A 14,063-nucleotide genomic window follows, 5' to 3' on the forward strand; every position below is an offset into this window, starting at 1 on the left:
TCTAAGGCCAAATATGAACTCAAATCTTCCTGACTCCCAGTATGGCACTCTATCCCCTGCACCACCTGCTCACAATTCTTCCCCTTTCCCCATTAAGCTTGCTGTATTTCTATCTAATTCATATGTGGACATATGTGTGCATGTTCAAATTGCCCTTTGTCTGATTCAGATTAAGAGTAAAATTCAGCATATGGCCACTTTCCTACCCTTCCCTCAGTGTTTCTATAGTCTTCTCACATAATCTCAATTATAAAATATTTTCTTGTTTAGTCTATTCTTTTATATTCATTATTCCTTCTTCAAACTCTCATAACAAGAACAATATATCCCAAAATCCTGTTTTTCTTATCTAATTCCCTTTCAATATCATTTGAAAAAATCAAAATTGCAAAGAGGCATTGTTCCTTCTCCATAATCAGAATATAAGCGCAACTGCATCCAAATGTTCAAATTCATTTAGTTTTTCAGGTTTCTTTCGACTCTTTCATTTGTACTTCCAAGTTCCTACTCAATCTTTTTTTTCCATCAGAAATATTTAAAAGCTCTATATTCTGGGTGGCTAGGTGGCACAGTTGATAGAGCACTAGCCTTGGAGTCAGGAGTACCTGAGTTCAAATCTGGCCTCAGACACTTAATAATCTAGCCATGTGGCCTTGGGCAAGCCACTTAACCCCACTGCCTTGCAAAAACCTTAAAAAAAAAAGTCTGTTGGGGGGTGGCAAGGTGGCAAGGTGGATAAAGCACCGACCCTGGAGTTAGGAGTACCTGGGTTCAAATCCGGTCTCAGACACTTAATAATTACCTAGCTGTGTGGCCTTGGGCAAGCCACTTAACCCCGTTTGCCTTGCAAAAACCTAAAAAAAAAAAAAAAAAAAAATTCCTGCAAGAGTTCTCTGTTTATGGTATCTTTGGCCAGTCTCTGATGCACTATGAAGCTACCACAGGTACTGGCTTTTCTACTTAAGTCTGTGAGCTTCTCACCAATTCTATATAATTCTGGAGTGAAAAGAATTTACTGCAGTTGATTAATGATTTCTTGATCATTACTCCGGCTGGTCCTATCTTTTGGTTTCTGAAAGAATAGGATAAAAGATCTAAAACCGTTTACCTCATTTTCAGCAGTCATCTTACAAAGAAAACACAATGTACTTTACTTTTGTGTCCATAGTTTAAATTTTTTTCAAGGTTCTGCTTATTTGGCTCTGCATCATTCTTCATTTCTTGTGGCTGTAAAGTATTCTGTTATATTAAGATCATGTGGTTTGTTCAGCTATTCCCTAACAGGCATCCTTTGGTTTCAATTTTTTGCTACTATAAAACCTGTTTCTACAAATATTATTTCATTTGTAAGATCTTTCTTTGTACACCTCATCAAAGTACTCAGATTTATCAAACTGGACTATTACCTTGCCTTTGATCCATTTTTCTTTTTTAACCAGTTCCCTCAATGTTCTTTTTAGAATACAATCTGTTATATTTTAATATGTTCTTTAACCCCTATAAAATATTTCATTTTATCTCCCTGAACCTCAGTTTCCTTATCCATAAAAGGAGAGTTTTTAAACTAGCAATCTTGAAAATTCAATCCTCCAAGTTTCTGGTCACAACAGTAATTATCTAAGCTTCTTTAGTGAATTTAAAATAGAATTCAATTAAAAAAACGTGAATTTAGTTTTGATGCACATCCCTGAAATCTAACATGGTAACCTGCATTGGCAAACTCTCTATTAAACTACATGAGTACACAAAAATAAGACAAATGACTTCAACAATCATATATGCCACTTGCAACTTTCCTGGGACATATCTATTAATAAGATACACTTACAATTTAAATTTAACTTAAGTGGCTTATGGAATATGTTAAAAAAAGACAAAAGGGAATATGACAAAGTACAAACTCCTCTTAGGTTTTTGTTTCTGAATTTAAAATGAGGGAAAGAACATGAAATATTAGAATTTACAAAAACAGAATTTCCTCAGTAGGAAAACACTGACCCATTTTTAATACAATTTGCTCACTGTCAAATATACATAAAACTTAGCAATGACCAACTGAAACTAGTCCATTCACTAAATTAGAGTAGACCCCTTCAAAATTATTAATGTATAAAATCTGAAATTTTATGTTCTAAATTCTGTGGAACTTAATTTCAAATATGCCAGGAGAAATGAACATGTCAGGTTCATTTTAAGACTGCCAAAAAAAAAATTTTTTTTAAACTGCAACTGTCAGTTGCATTATAATCCTGCATAAGCAACAAAAAACTTTAGATGTAATAAAACACACTACTTCGGATTAATGTTGAGGGATTTTCGTAGAAAGGATGGTATAAATCAAAATCAAAAGAGACAATAATGAGAAACTGTTTCTGAGACAGTTTATTTTATTTCAGAATATTATGAAGTACTTCATTGCAAGTGCAGTCACATACCCAGTACCAGTCCTTAACCCTATCTTCCTCATACTGAGCTAAAAGCCTACTTCTCTGAAACTACTTCCACATACTAATACTCTCCTCTGTGTAACAGTAAATATAATCTTTCTTCCACAAATATTTATGGCAACAATTATGCTCCTTCTATACCTACAATATTCAATTTAGTCTCTTATAAAGTTATAGAATCTTACATCTGGACCTGAAAGGTCTTAAAAAGATAACTATTAAAGATCACTAAATCCAACTATCTCATTTTACAAATAAGTAAATTGAGGCTGATAGAGACAATCCCAGACCCAGAAATACAAAAACAAAGTATCTGAGGGCAAGATTCTAATCTAAGTCTGACTGGCTCCAAGTCCTACGCACTATCACCAAACTGTTTCAATTTCCAGGCCAAATGCTACCAGTTCCTCCAACCAATCTGAATACACCACATTTCCAAAATGTCTCATTATCAGTCACTCTCCTCTAGACAAGATTCAGCTTTCTCATCAAAAATGTTTCGCCTAAAATGTGGTACCTAGCATGAAAAATAATATATATGAAGTCAACTAGCCATCATAACTACAAAAAAGACTATGACTTCCTATATCTCAGACACAATAATATAGCCCCAAGATCATACAACTTTTGTGGTTACCTAGATTCTATAACAATCATAATTCATAAAAATAATAAGATGGTCTCACTCCAAAAGATATTCAAACCCTCTGACCCAGTGCAAAACGAACAAATAAAACAAACCAAAAAAAAAACCAACAAAGTAAGTTATACTTGTAACCAAAGAGCATGGTTGAAATTCTAGCTCGCTAAGAGTTTTCTAAGTGGCTTTGAGCAATTCACCTGCCTGATATTCCATTTCCTCATTTGTAAAATAAGTTGAATTAGATGACTGTATAATCCTCTTATTCAGAGGTTATACTGCTAAGTATATACTCCACAACAAATACGGGAAAAGAAAGATGGGGGGGGCAGACAAGAGGGGAAGGCAAAGGACAGAAATAAAGTCAGTACCCACTAAGTAAAGACTAAACAATGTGATATATATGAGCAATATATTATTATTGTGCCATAAAAGGAATGCAGAAAAACATAGGAACACTTGAATGAAAGGATGCAATATATACTCATATGTACTTAATTATAAAACTAAATGAAAAGAATAATGGCAAGATTAGCTTACATTAGGCTAAATGATTAAGAATTGTCCCTTATTATATCAGACTAGGACAGTGTGATTAGTTTTGCTTTTACTTAGTTATTTTTTTTCCTAAGAGGGAAAGGCAAATGATTGAGATATTTATAAAAGGTATCAATAAAAAAATTAAAGAGGGTAAAAGAAGGGGAAAATGGAACTATTTCTTTCATCTACATCTGCCCCCTTCCTCCTACTTTCCCCATTATTGTATCCCTTCAGCTCAAAATCCAAGGGTTGTCCTGGACTCTTCATTACCCTCTTATTCAATCCATCAATTTCCCCATTGGCATATCATCTGAATATACCCCCTTTTTCCCTGATGCAGTTCCTAACTGATTTCTGACTAATAAACTATGAAATGCTAAATGTGTTAAAGAAATAAAAATACCGGAAATAGATACCAAGCAATGCCATAGAAAAACATGTTTTAATTAATCGATAATAAATCAACAACTTACCTTCCTCCACCCAAAAACAACAATCATATTGTCCTAATATTAAACTGAACTTCTAAAATGTTAGGAAACAGCTTCTTGTCCTGGGTAGCAACACTATCTCAAGGAGACTTTGTAATGACGTTTTTAAAGAATCATTTTCTTTCCCAAATAACAGGGCAAATAAAGTAAAATATAAGATTTTAAAATGTATATCCAAAACACCCATGTACTTTTTACAAAAATTCAAGAAGTTGACAAAAAAGTGACATCAAATCAATTCTTTTAACAGAAAATAATTGTTCTTGAAATCTCAACTACATTAAGAATACTAAAAAGCTTAATAATTACCTAGCTGTGTGGCCCTAGGCAAGCCACTTAACCCCATTTGCCTTGCAAAAACCTAAAAAAAAAAAAAAAAAGTACTAAAAAGGCAAGTGAAACACCATTACCTTCGTCAAAATCAGCATCATCTTCTGTGTGTTGGGGAAAAGGAAAACAATTGGTGATTTCAAGTCTGTCTTCCACCACCAGTCCCAAGAGTACTCCCTGGACAACTTCATTCCCCTGTCCTTCTTCTTGGTAATGTTTAATTATTTTCAAAACAACCTAAAAGAAACCATATAAATAATTTTACAGGTATTTGCAGATACCGAAATAAACTGATAAAAAATTAGGAGCAATAAAATATAATACAGAGGAATATACTGATGAGATGTGTGTATGAGAGAAATGAGGTGATTGAGAGAGTGTGTGTGTAGGTGTGTCTCAGTCTGTCTGTCTGTCTGCCTATCTCCTGACTAATAATTTGTTTTTTCTTTGCCATAATAACTTACAAAAGCTGTCTAGTTTAAGATTTCTATCTAGGAATTTCAAAGTAAGTCTTCACCTGTCATTACTGCCTTTAGATATCAATTAAGTATTTAGTTATCAATTGGCTAATCAATTAATTACTTTTATTTTGAATTGAAATGGGGGGGTGAGGGCCTGAAACTGTAGGAAATTAGTTTAGCATGTAGAAGGTGACAAATTATATTTTGACCATAATGGTGAGAGAGAACTCCATAGCATCTCCAAGGGCTGGCACCCTCTCCCTGATGGTATGTGCTTGTTCTGTTTGGTAGAGGCGCAATGCCAGCTAAAGAGTTGAACTGGAAGACCTGGGTTGAAATCTCCCCTATGGCTCTTCTGAGCTACATGGCATCAGGCAACTCTCTAATAGGGCTGACTAAATCCTAACTTGAGTTTGATTTGATCTGATTGATGAAATAAATACTCTGTAGATCCTTCTTACATTGAAAAATTATAGCACTCATTTAAATCCATTACCTAAAATTGCAATCTACAAGTCCAGAATGGAGTACTTGTTAGAAATGCTTATTGGGGCAGCTAGGTGGCGAAGTGGGTAGAGCACCAGCCCTGGAGTCAGGAGTACCTGAGTTCAAACCTGACCTTAGACAATAATTACCTAGCTGTGTGGCTTTGGGCAAGCCACTTAACCCCATTGCCTTGAAAAAACTAAAAACTGGGAAAAAATGCTTATTAAGACAGTCCTTTCCCCCCCCAAGAACCACAATGGAATCTATGGAAAAATATTCAGAAATATAATTTGCCATGACAAAAACCCTTCTCAATCAAAACAGGTATCAACCAGATCAAGGGAAGTTAAAGCCAAGGGCTCCTCTTTCATTTAAGGAACCTAGAAAGGAGTAAATAATTCTTCCCTCCTATTCAAGTCCTACTAGAAGGCATGGAGACTATCTTCCACAAGAAGCAATGAGAGAATAAGGCTACTGAGGGGAGATTTTTCTCATAAGCACATGGAATAAGGTTACTTGGCAGACTTTTAGCTATAAAAATGTAACACAGCTTTAGGCCTTTAATGGCAATGTCCACAGAAACCACAAGATGGGGATGTTACCCCAATGAAAGGCTGACTATATGTAGGTCTTCTGTCAGTACAAGAATAAGACTGGAAGGAATCATCAAAACCAACATATTCATTTTATATATGAAGAAGGGGGCTCAGTGATCTGCCCAAGGTCACAGAGTAGTTAAGTGGCAAAATCAGGAAACAAACATTCCAAAACCTGTTTTTTCCTTAAAGCATATATTTTGCTATCTAATTTCTTTCCTCCCTCTTTCCTTTAACTGTGAATAATATAAAAATTAAGATGTGTATTTATTAGAGTTGTTTCATGTTGGTCATGGGAAAAAAAAGCAAATGAAATATTCATATTTCTCTCAAAAAAAAAAAACAAAAAAACTAAGTCAAGTTACTTTTTTCAAAATTTCTTTCTCTCTGAACTGACTTCTCTTTTGAAGTTCAATGATCCCAGAAAGAAAGGGTCTCCAGTGATGCTAAAGGCGATCACGTTTTTCCTGAAGGTATGTGCCCTTAGTAGTAAGAGAAAACTAGAAGAACAGGACACTCTTTCGGGATTTCCTAGAATAAAGTAGCTAATACTTCAGGAACTTCTGAATTTTCTATATTCAGGCTAATGACCAGACCTGAAAACTTAGTGAATAACTTGCATCCTCCAGAAGTTTGTTAATATAAACAAAGATACTTCCATAAACTATGTGATGATGCCACAAAAGCCCCTAAGTAAACTAATAAAGTAAGCTGTTCTAAATTTCCTATATTTTGTCTCATTCCTACTTCCACTATCACATATCTTAAATAGTAATATTTCCTAAAAATAGTCATCATGTTCTTCTGAGATTTAACTGTTTGTTCTCAGTTGGAAGAGACTCAGCAAGGAATTCCAAACTGCAAGAAGCCAACCAAATGTTGTCTTCTGAGATGATGCTACAAGGAGTTATTTTTATTCCTATTATTCAGTACTATTATTATTCAGTACAGACACAGCAAAAGATTATTATGCAATCACTAATGAATAGAGATAACATCAGGAAGAAACATTTGATTCTTTAAAATAAAAATTTATTTAGCACTTTCACTGTAAAAGTTGGCTTTGGACTTTCCTTTTCTCAAAGGATTAAGATTCAGAAAGAAAAGATACTAGAGTATAATTGACAATTTAAGAGAAAAAGATTAACTTTTAATTGTATATATATATATATATATATATATATATATATATATATATAAAATCAAGTTGTATCTAACCTAAATAAGATGCTCTGAAAAACTTATTTCATGTTAGAATTTCATTATTTTGGTTTCTGTCAGTTTTATCTACCAAGTTTGTACCCTAAGGAATGGAAATATAGTTATAGTTGGGGTTTTTTTTTTAATCTAGTTAAATTTAAGCCTATTTTAAGAACAGTCAATGTTTCCTAGGTTGGCTAAACATTCTAATTTATTTATGAATGTTCATGCTAAAAAGATACTTCAGGGGTGGCTAGGTGGTTCAGTGGATAGAGCACCAGCCCTGGAGTCAGGAGGACCTCAGTTCAAATCCAAACTCAAGACACTTAATTACCTATGTGACCTTGGGCAAGTCACTTAACCCCATTGCCTTGCAAAAACAAAAACAAAAGACTTCAATAAAAATTCATTTTTTTTAGGTTTTTTTGCAAGGCAAATGGGGTTAAGTGGCTTGCCCAAGGCCACACAGCTAGGTAATTATTAAGTGTCTGAGACCAGTTTTGAACCCTAGTCCTCCTGACTCCAAGGCTGATGCTTTATCCACTATGACCAACACCTAGCTGCCCCAAAAATTCATTTTTTAAAAGTCAATCATTCCCAAGAAAAAAACAGAAAAGATTGGTAAATCTATGTTTATGTGTGTGTGCATATAATATGCACAAGTAATAAAGGTTACCATATATAAAATCACATCTTAAAAAAATTTTTGGAGAAAAAAAAGCAAGGGATTAAAAGACTTTATAAATAATTTTCCTTAGATTAAAATACAAAAGTCTCTGTGAAAACAAAATCAAAGGAGTAAGAATGAGATTGTCAATAGCAAAATGGATTTTTGAACATTTTAGGGGAAAAGTATGATATGTAAGCTATGCAGGGAATTCACACAAATGGCAAAGGATATCCCTAGAGTTTTTCGTACAATTTTAAATTATTATAACTTATTTAAGCTTCTTAATAATAGCATACTCTTAAACTATGAATTAAAGCTTAAAACTTCAATGACTTTTGGGATAAACTTTGTATAAGACCTAGAGCCATTTCTCAAAGACAAAACAGTTTTCAAAAGAAAAACATAAAACAAATGCAAATTTGTTCTGAATATTCTGTTCACACCAAGCAAACTGGTAAAGACAATTCAAAGAGAAATCAATTACTACTGAAGAGGTAATGGGAAGTCAGACACATTAACTCGGTGGCAGAGTAGTGAACTGAACCGACAATTGTGGAAAAGATTGAGTTATGAAGGAAAAATAACAATTATTCATATTCTTTGATGTAGCTGATCTCCATACTAGACAGGCATATAACCCAAGAAAGTCAAACAGAAGTAAAAATCTCCTATTTAGGTAAAATATTTGCAGCAGTAATCTTTGTCACATCAATAAACCTGATATTCTGCGGATGTCAATTCAAGGTTTGGCAAATTTCAGTTAAGCAATAATAAATGAAAAACATGTAGAACTTGAAGAAATTGGAGGAGACTTTCATGAAATACAGAATAACCATATTCAATGAAAAAGAGTAATGTCAAAAATGCAAAACTAAAAGGCAAACAGATTAATTCTGATGATCAAACCCGAGAGAAATTTTTTTAGTATATTAATAACCAAATATTAAATTAGAATCCAGGCCTTTCTTTTTCTGTTTCTTCATTGAGGATCAGCTTCAGTATAAAGTCAGCTTCAGAAGAACAAGGCAGATTGAGATTAGCCCTGACCCTCAGGGGACATTCTCTTTGATCTTGAAGAGGGATCCCACTCAAATAGGAGAGCTTATTTCTGTTTTAAGAATATACAGAATCCAGTTCTTAATACCACTACCCCCAAGGAACTTCCATTACAGTTTAGGGTAATCCAGTTATGAAGAAGAAAACTAAAAGAGGTCTGTATGGAAAAGGATTCCTCTATCCAGATTGCTAAAGGCAGCAGTTTCTTTTTCAGTAGGAAGAGTGGAAGATTTTTAGCCTACCTCCTCCTCATTAAATGTCTGCCACTTGATTTTCACTTGACAGGAGTGGTATTTAAAGCATTCGGCATCTCCAATGAGGGTCTTTGTTGCCAAGAGAAACCACAGACCATCAATTTGTAGATTATTAGCAAACCTTAATAAATTGGTCCTTAAATTACTCAGAAACTCTCAGATTTTTTTTTTCATTCCTCAGAATCTCCCCCCAAAAAAAACCACAGAAGGAAACACTTTTTTAGCGCAGAATGTTACATATCCTGATAAGATCCCATTGTGCTTTCATTTTCCCTAACTAATTTCCTTGGGGAGGGGGACTGGGGGAGATGGAACCACTCAAGTAAAAGGGGGAAAAAAATCAAGAAAGTACTATGCTATAAAACAAGAGATCAATAAAATTTGAAAGAAGTAATCAACCTACAAAATGGTATTATTTGTTTTATTTTTTTTAGGTTTTTGCAAGGCAAATGGGGTTAAGTGGCTTGCCCAAGGCCACACAGCTAGGTAATTATTAAGTGTCTGAGACCATATTTGAACCCAGGCACTCCTGACTCCAAGGCCGGTGCTTTATCTACTACACCACCTAGCTGCCCCCAAAATGATATTATTGAATGTACTTTAAAGTTTAAAATATTCTAACCTGGGAATTAATTTCTGCTAAATGAAAATTTACTTAGAATATTCTTTTAGAAAAATTTCTAGCTTTTTTCCCCTACCAATTCTCTAAATAAAAAGGGTTGTATTAATAAAGCAAAATTTACTATGACATCAGAATCCAGAAATCATTGTTCCAGAATCAAAGTGCTAGGACCAAGAAGAAATCATTCATGAAATATGACTTACCAATAAAAGTCTACTGCCATAATGAAAAAATTTCAAAGATGGATCCAGCAAAAGACTACATATCTGTTCTCTAAAGACCAGTCTAAGTTCAGTGAGACTCAGTATCATTAGGTTGACTACTATTCTAAATTGCTTGACCTTGACAACCAATGAAATAAAGAAATACAAAATGTCTTATTTAGTCTTGTGCTGCCTCTTCTTGCTTCTGGCAGTATTGGATGAGGGTTTCAAGAATATTAAAATAGGTTTTAAGACTCTACAAAAATTAGCTTAAGGAGCTCTAAAGGGCAAGTGGTGCTGGGATTGAAGTCAAGATAATTCAAATTCAGCTTCAGACACTGAACATCTTTGAGATACTAGGCAATTAACTTTACAAGCTTTTGATGGTTTTAAGTTTCTTCAGCTCTAAAATGGGAATAACAAAAGCACTTAATTTCCCAAAACTTTAGTGAGGATCAGGTAATATATTTGTAAAGAACCTGACAGATAATAAACATTTAACAAATACTTGTTTTCTTCTTAAGCTTCTAGTTCTCTTCACCTACAAAACATGACTATAGAAAAAGACCTAGAATACAGTTGTCATATGACTCAAATGAGTTTATGCAAAATGCTTTGACAACTTTAAAGAATTATGGTTATTATGAATATCACGATTATCAGATAAATGTACAGTAAATTAAAGCAAGTACTTACAGGAAAGCAAAAAATAGCTTTTTAAGGCCTGGGAAATTTCCATTTGTAAACAACTATTAGTGGCTAATAAAACTGGAATACAGCAATGATCACATTTTTTCCAGATTAGGGTCAATCACGTGTTTAAAAAAAGTTAAAAAATAAGTCCTAGAACCCAGGAGTACAATTCAAATGTGGAGTTTTGTCCCAATAACTTTCAAGGAAGCTACTACATAATTTTCCTTGACTCATATACCAATAGGAGGTGGGATAATTCCAGGGACCAACAAGGATTTGATTTCCAAAAATTTTCTCCTTTGACCACTATAAGAAAGCCTGTTTATTTTGTTCTGCATATGAGAAAACTGAGAATAAACAAGGTTTAACTCCCTGGCCCACTCATATCATTAGGCTTGAGGTAGAATTTGAAGACAGTCTCTTTAAATTCAACAGTCTTGCAACTACAGGTTAACTCTTAAACCTTATCATAGAAGAGAAAAAGGTCACTGTAAACTCTGAAGCACCACACACACACACACACACACACACACACACACACAAACACACACAGACATATGTAAGTTGCTATTATGTGAGAAATAAGTAAACCTTTGCCACACTTAATAATTCATTGTACGTTATTAACCAAGAAGACCAAAATTACATCACTTTGTTAGAGGCAGTATACAGCATGTCCCACTGTAATTGCTCAAGATGCACAGGAACTCGGAATGCTGTCCTAGGTCCATGTTTTACACCTTGGGTGGTTACTCTAAATTTAGGTATCTCATTGTTTATTTGAGCTGGTTCAATCCTGCCTTGCTTATAGAGCACAGCACCTTCTCTGATAAGAGGGCACCATGTCAAGTGGTCCTGTGCCAGCATCTCCCATGCTGCACAATCAGAGTATCCCAATATCACTTCTTCTGACCCCACTGTGAGTGCCTGCCCTAGTCTTTTTGGCATTCAAACAATGTGGCCAGACTGCCGGAGCTACATTCTCTGTAGTAACTTTTGAATGCTTGGCAGTTTAGCTTAATGACTTCAGTGTCTGATATCTTCTTCTGCCAGGTGATCTACAGAATATTCCTAAAATAATTCTAATGGAAGCGATTCAATTTCCTGGAATGGCACCAGATTTCTATCCAGATTTTACAGGTATACAGCAATGAGATCAGCATAACAGCTCTGTAGACTAGGCTCTGTTTGGTCTGTAGACAAAGGTTCTGTTTGGGTGTCAAATATACCTCTTCTCTCCCACAATTTCTTTAGTAGCCTCTCAAATACTGAGCTAGCTCTGGCAATGCAATCTTTTAAGAGAAGATTGTGTATCAATTCTTTCTCCACTTTGGTCTTAGCTTTTCAAATTAAAAGAATTTATCATCAGTGTGGTGGCTAATCTTAATGCTGTGTTCATCCTCAGTGAAGACGTTTGACAACATGGCTGAAAATAGGCTAAAAAGCATGGGAGCAAGGACACACAGCCTTGTTTCACTCCATTGGAGACTGGAAAATTTTGAGAGCATTGTCCACTAACCACAACCGGGTCATGCATGCTGTCACGAAACTAACTCCAGGCAACCAAATTTTGACATAATTTTCCATAAAATCTCATAACTAACATTATCAAAGGTTTTGGTTAGATCTACTAACATTGTATACAGACCTCGGATCTGCTCCTGGAATTTACCCTGGAGTTGTTGGGCAGCAAACAACACATCAACTGTTCCTCCACCCTTTCTGATACCACACTGGCTCTCAGGGAGGTGACCATCTTCCAGTGAAGGATCAGCCTACTGAGGTTGACTCTGGCAAGAATCATACCAGCAATGACTAAAAGAGAAATACCCCTGTGATTGTCACAGGACAACTTATCCCCTTTTATAGAAATGGACTACTCTTCTTCAGTTGAAACTTCAGCTAGGAATGGATTGACTTCATCTGAAGGTAAACAGTCAGTAACTTCTGCACTGATTAATGACAATCTGTTAAGAACACTATGGAAGTGGTCAATCCAACTTAATAGCATCATGTCCCTATCACTAAAGTGGCTCCAACCAGCACTAAGTATTAAATCATAAAAGCACTTTGTAATATTACTTCCTGTATAAAACTGAATTTCATCTGTTTTCTTACTGAGTCAAGAATCCTTCATTTGCATTTTACTTTTGATGGAATTAAATGTTGCATTCTTAGAAATGGATGAACTATCCTGGTGGTTAATAAACTCTGTGGAGTTCTTATTTTGCAGTTTCTGTATTTCCCCATCATTTTAATTAAACCAGTCTTAATGTTTGTGAGTATTTTGACCCAGATGAGCAAATGTAGTGCTGTACACTAGATCTCTGAAAACTGCCTACTTCTTTTCTGTTCCACTGTGCTAACTCAACTTTCACTCCAAGTTAGCAACAGCCCCACTTAATAACAATAGCTCATTTTTACATAGAGCTTAATATGTGCCATGCACATTGCTAATCAATGATTATCTCATTTGAGCTTCTCAATAATTCTAGGAGGTAGGTGCATTTTACAGGGAATGGATGCCAAAGGAGGTTATGTGCTTTGCCCAAAAATCACTCAGCTAATAAGTATCTGAAGCCAAATATGAACTCAGGTCTTCTTGAGCTGACTCTATGCACTGCAAAGTCGAAGGAGGAACTAATTTTAATATGTTCCAGATTATCAGATAGGATGAAATGATGGCTCTAAGAAATGAAATCCAAGAATATTCTTAATGGTGGAAAAGAATTGAAATAAATGTCACAAAGTTAACAATTGCAAAATACTGATATGGAAGAGAAAAAAACTTCTAATTGATAAAGCCATAAAGGAGATATGTAATTTCATTCAACATGCTCATATTTATTGAAGGAGAGGAAAACCCATTTGACACAGAATGATTAAAAAGAAATTACCAGGCACACACATGTTAAAGTTAGCCAATTTCTAACCTAAAAAAGAAGACATTCTGTTCTCTTCCCTCAAGGCCAACCAAGAAGCAAGAAGAAAACTATCAGGACATGCTGAGCTCAACAAAAGAAATGAAAGGCAAAAAACAGAACTGAATAGGAATTAAGTTAAAGGATCAAAAAAGTTGATTTAAAAATACTTCAATGTTTCCAAATAGCAAATTCCCCATTAAAGATTACAAACATGAGTCCAGAAAGTCCCCAAGAAATACAAGAAACTCTGCAGTCCAGAGAAACAAGACCTCCCAGAAATGAGCTCATCACCAGCTAATCTAGATGCTGAGGTTCCAAGTTGGACATGTTTTTAAGGAATAGCTCTCCAAGGAACTGACACTCAGTTTGGTGAGGATATCAGAAAATCACTTTCAAAGTTGCCCCACAGCCATTCCCCTGACACCCCGCCAAGATCCCAGACCTTCAGGC

At 34.9% G+C, this 14,063-nt stretch overlaps 1 protein-coding gene across 1 annotated transcript in view; it reads right to left on the reverse strand.

Moving 5' to 3' along the window:
• Positions 1–14,063, reverse strand: part of EIF3H (eukaryotic translation initiation factor 3 subunit H) — a 99,544-nt gene that overhangs the window by 64,338 nt on the left and 21,143 nt on the right. Inside the window, exon 2 of the mRNA XM_074201330.1 lies at positions 4,529–4,685. Within this exon, the coding sequence (XP_074057431.1) occupies positions 4,529–4,685 (157 nt within the window). The remainder of the gene's footprint in view (positions 1–4,528; positions 4,686–14,063) is intronic.

This window comes from Macrotis lagotis, chromosome X, assembly GCF_037893015.1.
Source record: "Macrotis lagotis isolate mMagLag1 chromosome X, bilby.v1.9.chrom.fasta, whole genome shotgun sequence".
In the NCBI taxonomy this organism is placed as follows: domain Eukaryota; kingdom Metazoa; phylum Chordata; class Mammalia; order Peramelemorphia; family Peramelidae; genus Macrotis; species Macrotis lagotis.